The sequence below is a fragment of the Diabrotica virgifera genome, chromosome 3 (genome assembly GCF_917563875.1).
Source record: "Diabrotica virgifera virgifera chromosome 3, PGI_DIABVI_V3a".
Classification (NCBI taxonomy): Eukaryota; Metazoa; Arthropoda; class Insecta; order Coleoptera; family Chrysomelidae; genus Diabrotica; species Diabrotica virgifera.
The window spans coordinates 188,889,944-188,899,574 of record NC_065445.1 but is presented as its reverse complement, the minus strand read 5'-3'; the positions used below and the strand labels follow the sequence as shown (position 1 = coordinate 188,899,574).

Genomic DNA, 9,631 nt, shown 5'->3' with positions numbered 1-9,631 from the left:
TTCTACATCGAGCCATTATAACGTAACTCCTTTAAAAATTATAGTCCAGAAAGCCACTTCGCATCCGCTAGGAAAAATATTCTAATTCGGATTTTTTGCACAATCTTACTCAAAAAGGACTCCTTTTAACAAATTTGCATGTTGCCAGGACCAAAAGGTGGTCAAAAAATTTTTAAACGTTTTTTTTTTTTGTTTTTTCCTAAAATAATTTTTTCTGTATTTAAAAAAGTTTTTTTAGGTTTTTTGGATCATTCCAAACAGAAAAGGTCTTTAGTGACTTTTCTCTAAAAATGATAGTTTTTGACATATAAGCGATTAAAAATTGAAAAATTGCGAAATCGGCCATTTTTAACCCTCAAAAACTATGTGAAAAAGTGAAAATTTTAATGTTGCCAAGGTAGGTTGATATTCTTTAAACATCGATCAATGAAATCCCGAAGAGTATTTTGCAATACAATATTCAAAACTCCTTTGTTTTTTAATTGCTAATCAAGCGTGCGCGACACTATTTTCCACGCGACAGTATGATGCAAATGAAAGGAATAAATTCGTTATTTCGTAAACCGGCGACTTTAAGGAAAAATCCCGAAACCGGTGGATTTTTATTTTTAAGTTATGATATTGTGGCATATATGGTATACTAGTGACGTCATCCGTATGGGCGTGATGACGTAATCGATGATTTTTTAAATGAGAATAGGGGTCGTGTGGTAGCTCATTTGAAACGTTCCTCAATTCTCTATTCAGTAATGTAAACATTTACATAATTATTTATACAGGGTGTCCTTCTTCTTCTTTTTTTGTCAAATAATTTAATTTAATAAAAAAAATTTGGACACCCTGTATAAATAATTATGTAAATGTTTACATTACTGAATAGAGAATTGAAGAATCTTTCAAATGAGCTAGCACACGACCCCTACTCTCATTTAAAAAAATCATCAATTACGTCACCACGTCCAGATGGATGACGTCACTAGTATACCATATATGCCATAATATCATAACTTAAAAATTAAAATCGACCTGTTTCGGGATTTTTCCTTAAAGTCGCCGGTTTACGAAATAACGAATTTATTCCTTCCATTTGCACCATACTGTCGGTGGAAAATAGTGTCGCGCACGCTTGATTAGCAATTAAAAAACAAAGGAGTTTTGAATATTGTATTGCAAAAAACTCTTCGGGATTTCATCAATCGGTGTTAAAAGAATATCTACCTGCCTTGGCAACATTCAAATTTTCAGTTTTTCACGTAGTTTTTGAGGGTTAAAAATGGCCGATTTCGCAATTTTTCAATTTTTAATCGCTTATATGTCAAAAGCTATCATTTTTAGAGAAAAGTCACTAAAGACCTTTTCTGTTTGGAATGATCCAAAAAACCTAAAAAAACTTTTTTTCATGCAAAAAAAATTATTTTAGGAAAAAAACAAAAAAAAACGTTTAAAAAATTTTTGACCACCTTTTGGTCCTGGCAACATGCAAATTTGTTAAAATGAGTCCTTTTTGAGTAAGATTGTACAAAAAATCCGAATTAGAATATTTTTCTTAGCGGATGCGCAGTGACTTTCTGGACTATTATACTTTCTAAATTAGCCAAGGTTATAAGAGCGTAAGTCCTTACCCATATCAGAGCCAGACAAACGTAACTCCACTTACTACATTAAGGATCTGAGGTTTTGCTTGAAACCTGTAAAACGTAACTCCAAGCTGGACCTACATTAAGCAGTGATTCTACTGTAGCCGTGGTAAGTAGGCCTAGGCTCTTGAACAGCCCTGTGGTGAATGCAGCCCAACTGGTCCCTTATAGTGACTCCGATACAGAAGATATTACAAACGTAGGGAGTCAAGAAAAAGGCAAAAAGCGAGTAAGACATGAAGAAAAATGGAAAAAATATAAGGAAGAAGAATAAACTTGCTGGGAAGGAATATGTTAACACAAAAAATATGGTTGTTAAAAAATATCAATAAAACCCCCTGTTATGATAAATGTCACCTAAAATGTAACCAGAGGTTTACAGAAGAAGACAGATTAAAAATACACTCTGAATATTGAAATGCTGAAAGAAACTGGGACTCAAAACGGCAGTTTGTATTGTCTTGTATAAGAACTAAGCCAGTTAATAGGCAACGTCAGAGAGACGGGACAAGAAAGAACAAATCTGAAAGTCATTCGTTTTTTTTAAATTACATAAAAAAGAGGAAGTAATTTGCAAAATGTTCTTCTTAAATACACTTTCAATTTCAGAAACTTTCATGAGAGTAGCCATAAAAAGGCCAGTGCATCTGGATTGGTAACTACAGACCTTAGGGGAAAACATATGCCAGGTAATAAAATACCTATAAATAGACTACAATGAATCAAAAATCATATTTCAAAGTTCCCTGTATATGAAAGCCACTACAGCAGGGAACGGCCTCAACGAAAATATTTGGGAAATCACTCTTGACCTTGTCAACTTGTCTTTTCATTCACCAGATACATGTGATGTTTGTGATAGACTAGATTGTGAAATGAAAAATGAAAACAATGATGAACTACTCAATGAACTGAAATTAAAAAAAAATAAACACCTCGAAGATGCCTCATTAAGATATGAGTTAAAGAAAAAAGACAAACTTGAAAGAAGTGCTAACATAGGATCAAGAGTGATTAAACAAAGTCAGGGTAGCCTTGATGATTTCCAATCTCCGATAGGAGTGGCACAAGAAGAAGAAGAAATTAAAGTGGCAGCTTTGTAATTAAGCAATTAGGTAACTTTTTTAGTTTTTGCTTTCTCCTGAAAAGTTGGCTAAACGTGACTTACGTTTGTCTGGTTCTGGGTACAAATATTAACATACATACACTTATGTACATATTTTTAAAAAAATATTTGTAGGATTATGATGATAATTTCGATTTTGTTATCGTTGGCGCTGGATCTGCCGGTTGTTCATTAGCAAACAGACTCACTGAAGATGGTCAATGGAGTGTTCTCTTGCTAGAAGCCGGAGATTATCCTTCGGTAACAACAACAGTACGTAGATTCACTTAGTGCATAATATTTTCTAGTATTTCATAGCTACATAGATAGTATATAAACCAATAAAAAAGTATCTAAACATTTTAGGTACCAGCTTTCCATAAAACTCTTGTTGGTTCTGCTGAAGACTGGAGCTTTCGTCTGGAAAAAGACGAGCATGCTTGCAATTCCTTTGAAAATCAAATTTGTACTATTAGCAGAGGAAAGGTATTGGGTGGAACTAGTTCTATAAATGATCTAATTTACACTAGAGGTGCCACATTTGATTATGACAAAGGCGATTATCCAGCATGGGGATCCAATATAAGCTATGCTATCTTAAAAAAGTAGGTCAACGTTTATTACGCTTCTGGAGCATCCTACTACAGCACTCTGTTCTCCCACTCACCTTTTCATATCATTTTCTATGTACGTTCTCTAGCTCATAGCAGGTCTTCCTCTCCATCTTGTTCGGCCAACTATACTATGATAATTTCTGGTTTGTCCAAGCCAAACCAGGCGGTAGTCGATCAACTGACCCTTTACTTTGTTTTTATTATTAATAGTTCTTGCAAGTTTTGCTTCAATTCTTTGACGGACCTGGCAGGATGTTTCGTTCGCGGCACAAAGTTTCCATCGAGGATAAGTCGGGATTATTAGAGACTCATTGTAGAAGTGGTATACTATGGTTGTTAATCCAGTTTGAACTCCAGATAAAGGTTACTACTTTTATACAATTAGAATAATTAAAATAAAAATAATAAACAATAATTTAAATCCAAGACTTTTCGGTAAGAAACTGCTTTCTGGTTGCATCCCGTATCTCCGGCTTTTACAATATATATGTTACAGTTCAAGTTGATTATCCAGTTGGAGTTGACTCCAACTAGTTGGAGTCAACTCTAACGGCTGGTTTCAGTAAAAGTTGATTATAAATATAAAATGAAGATTTATATTCAACATTTACTAGTAAAAGTAGACTCCAACTAGGAAAAGTATACTCTTCCCAATGCCATTTAGTAAAAGTTGATTCTGATTCACACAAACAGCCGATTCTAGAAATTAAATGTTACTGAATTTGTTCACATTAGCCTAGGCTGTATCGTCGCCCCTGTTAGGTAAATTACTCAGATTCGAATTTTTTGCACAAACTTACTAAAAAGGAGGTCCTTATAACAAATCTACTGGGTGCCAGGCAGTACCTTGATCGATAAATTGTTTAAACAATTTTTTTTAGACAAATTCACAAAAATAATTTTTTCACTTCACAAAATAATTTTCCTAACAAGTGCAGAAAGTCATACTTTTCCGCACGCGACTGCAGTTTGCCGAAAGACGCGGAGTTCGGCAAACAGTCGAGTGCGGAAAAGAGACTTTCTGCAAGCGTTAGGAACAATATTTTGTCTACGAGTCTTTAAAAAATGACCAAATCTTAATCAATTAATTTAATTAATATGAAAATACATACACAAATTAATTCTTTGACAAGGTTATCAAAACCAAACTTTCAGCATAATTGGTTAGCGACGATCTTGGTTTCCATGACGACGATTCAAAACCACTGTTATTGTCTACTGATTTGACTTTCGAATATTATGTCAAAATTATATTATTTCATCGAATTCTCGCGTTAATTTCATTAAAACATGAACACAATAAGATATATTTGAAATAAATTAGTAAATAATATCTAAATATTAGTTTATTGTATGTATTATAGTTACTTTAAGGTCATATTAAAATATCTAAATTAACACGCGTGCGGAAAAGTAAAACGCGTGCGGAAAAGTAAAACGCGTGCGGAAAAGTAACACGCGTGCGGAAAAGTAAAACTTTCTAAACTAAAACGCGTTCGCGAAAGTAGACATTTTTGCACGCTCGTAGAAAAAAGGTATGTTGTGATTTTTCTCTAAAATTGATTGTTGTCGAGTTATACGCGATTTAAAATTTGAAAAATGCGAAAATAGCCATTTTCAAGGCTTAATAACTCGGTTAAAATCCATTATTATGAAAGTCAGAAAGTGACCAAGTTTATAGCCCCCTCTACAAGATCCAGCAGAAATTTTTGTCACTATTTTATTACTAAGCTTTATCGTTAATTATTAACAATGAGCGCTAAGTGCGTATTAGGCGACCGTCAATGGTGAATCTCACTCGCACTCACATTGACGGCCGCCTCAATACACGGTTAGCGCTCATTGTTGATAATTAAAAATAATATCTTATTAATGAAATAATGACAAAAATTTCTTCAGGATCTTATAGAGGTAGCTTTAATCTTTGATTTTTTTTTAGTTTCTGACTTTCATAATATATAATATCGTATGGAATTTTTGCCTTTCGGACAGTTCCGGCGCCAATTACACCTTTAACCCTGTTTCAAGTAACTAGTGTCGATGTACACTAGCCCAGGGGGACCTACGGCTTAACGTGCTCTCCGAGGCACAGTGAGACGGCTCGTGTCATTATTGGAAATAAAAATGGTTTGTCTTTGGCAGGGCTCGAACCCACGTGCACTGGCTTATGAGGCCAGCGATTATGCCGTTACTCCACGGCCGCTCGCTCGACTTTCACAATAATTATCTTTAACCGAGATATTAAACATTGAAAATGGTTATTTTGGCGATTTTCAAATTTTAAGTCGCTAATAACTCGACAACAGTCAATTTTAGAGAAAAAAAAGCCCAAAGGATCTAAAAAAAATTGTACGAAGTGAAAAAATTATTTTTGCGAATTTGTTTAAAATCATTGTTTATCGCCAAACGTCACTAAAATCATTCATTATTGTACTCATTTGCCCTCATTTTCGGCAGTAAAGTATCACTTTGTTGTATTGAAAGAAGTATGTTACTTTACCTACCGCGATTATTAATCAAATTAACCGAGATTGAATGTAAGCGGTCAATGGCAGCAATCGATTATGTATTTGAGTGAAATTAAAATTTATTTACTTTAATTATTAAAAATATTGTACAACATTTATCTTATTATTAATAAAATTTATGTCAAAAAGTAAAATTCTGTAGTGTTTCGCAATTATATTCATACAAAATAAATCAAAACTTTACAGATTTAGTAATTAGGTAGGTATACAATATTGATAACTATCGATTAAACATCAAAACCGGCCATCGTGCAAAAGTCATCTGTCATTACTGTCATACGAATTTTTTATTTCGTCTAAAATTAAAAAAATTTCCTCAAAGTTGTAAGTAAGTGTTAATGTTTTTTATGATTGACGATACAATTTTGTACTCACCACCTCAATACTCTTTATCGAACGCGTCTGTTGCTCGCTTCGCTTCCTCTGCTCGTAATATCAGACTCATTCGATAAAGAGCCACTTTACTGACTTTTTAAACAATTAACTATTAAACATAAATAACTATTAAACAATTTTTCGACCACGGTACTGCCTAGTACCATCTGTCCGACAGCGAGTATAACTCCTCGTTAATTATAACAGGTAGAATGACAAATGAGGTGTCAAAGGAAAGATTAATATCCAAGGATGGTACTAAAGGTGACAAATTTAACCTAGGCTGTCTATCCGTCCGTCTGCGAATATAACTCCTCCGTCATTATAACAGGTAGAATGACAAATATTCTTCTTCTTCTTTTTGTATAGACATTACTTTGTCTGTTTTTTCAATGTGCCTCTAGTAAGTTGTGGTTCCATCGTTTTCGTGGTCTTCCCACTGAACGTCCTCCTATTGGGGAACCGTCTCTCGCTGTCCTGACTACATTCTATTCTATTCTTCTGTTTCTTACCCAGTTATTAATGTTATCCACCTTGCATCTCCGTCGTATATCTGTACTTCTAGCTCTGTCCCATAGAGTCTTACTATCGATTTTTCGAAGGGTTTTCATCTCGGCTGTTTCGAGCAATCCTTTTGTCCTCTCTGTGTCGGGTTGTGTTTCTGCCGCGTATGTCATTATTGGTCTGATGACTGATTTGTAAATTCTGCCTTTCATTTCTTTTCCTATATGACAAAGGATGTGTCAAATGAAAGCTTATAATCCAAGGATGGTAATATTCATTTTCTTCTTTCATCCATTAAATCCAATATTTTCTCTGTCATCCATCTTTGCTTCCGTGGTCGCTGTTTTGTGAGCATTTCAGTTGCCGTTGCAAGGGCGTGTCTGATTTCCTCCCGAAGGCGAAAGTTAAGGATGTTTAATTATATGACATTGTGCTAAAAAACAGTGCGAAAAAGTAAAACCCATTTAAAATACATTGTTACTTCAGACACACTTTAAACCCTTCATGTACTGCTATCTATATTTACAATTTTCACACAATAAAACCTTTACATCAGCGGTTCTCAATCTTTATGAGTCATGTACCATCTAAAGTTTATTTTATTGTATTTCTATATTTTTAGATTGTATAATCAAGATTTACTATGTACTACTATTTTAAGTTTTTGTGTGTTTTGTGTACCACCGCAAATAATTATATGTACCACCAGTGGTACATGTACCACAGATTGAGAACCGCTGCTTTACATAATATGAGATATAGTAGATAAAAATTATTTTTGTGAATTTGGTTAACAAAAATTGGTTAAACAATTTTTCGACCGCGGTACCGTGTGACACCCTGTGTATTTGTTATAAGGATTGTTATACGGATGTACATATTTCTTTGAGTAAGTTTGTGCAAAAAATCGAATCAGAATAATTTACCTAACGGGGGCGACGTTACAGACTATACTAATAAGTAGTTGAAACGGCCAAAACAAAGAAACGCACACTCATCAAAAATGCACTTGAGATTCTCGTATAATCAACATTTACTGAATCGATCCAGTAAGAGTCAACTCCAACTAGTAAAAGTTGAATTAAATTTTTAAAATCAACTTTTACTGCTCGTTTCAGTTGGAGTTGACTCCAACTAGTTGGAGTCAACTCTAACTGAGAATCAACTTGAACTGTAACATATATAAGCACAAGAGACGACGAATATAGAAGAAAGCAAATAAAGGACACTTAGGCCACGTATTTACCTCTTTTTCGTCTAGGAAAAGGACCGAAAGACAGTTTCAGGTACTCAAATCTGAGTAAAGATGAAAAAGATAAAGGCAGTTTTTGTTTTCATTTGATTCAGAGTTGGACCACCATCTCCATATAGCTATTATGCAGCTATTATATAGCAAAACAGCGACATATCTCGTAATACGAGGAAGACGAAAACCTCAGATGCAAAGGTTACTACTTTTATACAATTAGAATAATTGAAATAAAAATAATAAACAATAATTTAAATCCAAGACTTTTCGTTAAGAAACTGCTTTCTGGCTGCATCCCGTATCTATCACTCTCCATTTTATTTCCAAATTCTGGAAGACTATACTGTAGGTTTCTATTAAATAAATTTACTAACGCTAAAACCCTATCCCTTTGCCCTGTGGCTTATTTGTATTCACTTTCTTTGTATTAACTTTGTATTAACTTTCTTATATCAATGACATTTTGATGCGTTATATGTATTCTTCCTATTTACGATTTCTTATTCTTATATTTTAATAATTTGATTCACAAGACTAGAGAAATATCAAGAACCTGACGACTTTTATGGCCATGAAGGCCTTATCCAGTTGGAGTATGCCAACTTCACAGATGCGCCAAAAGAGTTGCTCACCATGACATATGAGTCCCTTGGCTACAGTCGGATGCTCCCTAGCCGTAACATCGGTTTCGAAGAGCATCTGGTTACGAGGTATCGTGGAGAAAGGTTTAACATGGCAAGAAATTTTTTAACGCCCATAAAGAACCGTCCGAACTTTTATTTTTCCAAGAATTCGGAAGTTTTTGCTGTTGGGCTTGCAGGTGTGTATATAAACTTTCATTGTGCTTTAATCATTTTTTTTCTCTATTCTTGTCTTTATATTTTACGTCTTTTTCCAGGGTTCACTCTTAGAAATGTATCACTAATATGTAGGAAACTACAGTTACATTAAGTTACGTTTCTAGTTAATTAACGTGAAACGAAAGATACAATAGACTACCCCAGCTAATTGAAATACCATCCGAAAATGATATCTCAACTAACTAAGATAGCTATCGTTCACCCCAGCCTAGCTCAGTCTCTCAGGGCGTGTGTTCGTCTTGTCCTAATCTTAGATATGAACTCTGAAAATTTAGAATGATAGCAAACAAAACAGTATTTTTAACTAATCATGTTTATTGTTCATACATATATAATAAAAATGTGACTTATTAAATGCATTAACAAATATATTCAAATTCTTGCCAAAAACTAAGAATTTCTGGATTATACTTATGACTTTTGTTATCTGGTTCGATGGTAACTTCTTGATGTGGAATGATACTGCTGTAGACTTCTTGTAGACCTGCGCAGATGTTCGACCCTAGGCCCCTGCAGCTAGAGATGGTAGTCGTTGCAGTCTATCTAGATGTCATGTTGTCTTCGCCTTATAAGTAGCATCACCGGTGATGTTGACGGCTTGAGGCTCCTGAAGGGAGAAAGGTTGATTTATTCCCAAAAACTATAAGATAAAAACACATATCAAACATCAAGGAGTGAAAACCACAGTGTGCCAAGTCTGCCATTCTTTTAAGAAATAATCGAAAGCGTAGCAGATGACAAGAATAAATTAAATGGAAT

At 34.3% G+C, this 9,631-nt stretch overlaps 1 protein-coding gene across 2 annotated transcripts in view; it reads left to right on the top strand.

The window, feature by feature from the left end:
- The window catches only part of LOC114329240 (glucose dehydrogenase [FAD, quinone]-like), a 33,950-nt gene that overhangs the window by 8,549 nt on the left and 15,770 nt on the right, over window positions 1–9,631 (top strand). For both annotated transcript variants that reach the window (XM_028278286.2, XM_028278285.2), the window contains exons 2-4: window positions 2,878–3,015; window positions 3,109–3,347; window positions 8,546–8,832. In XM_028278286.2, the coding sequence (XP_028134087.1) occupies window positions 2,878–3,015; window positions 3,109–3,347; window positions 8,546–8,832 (664 nt within the window). The remainder of the gene's footprint in view (window positions 1–2,877; window positions 3,016–3,108; window positions 3,348–8,545; window positions 8,833–9,631) is intronic.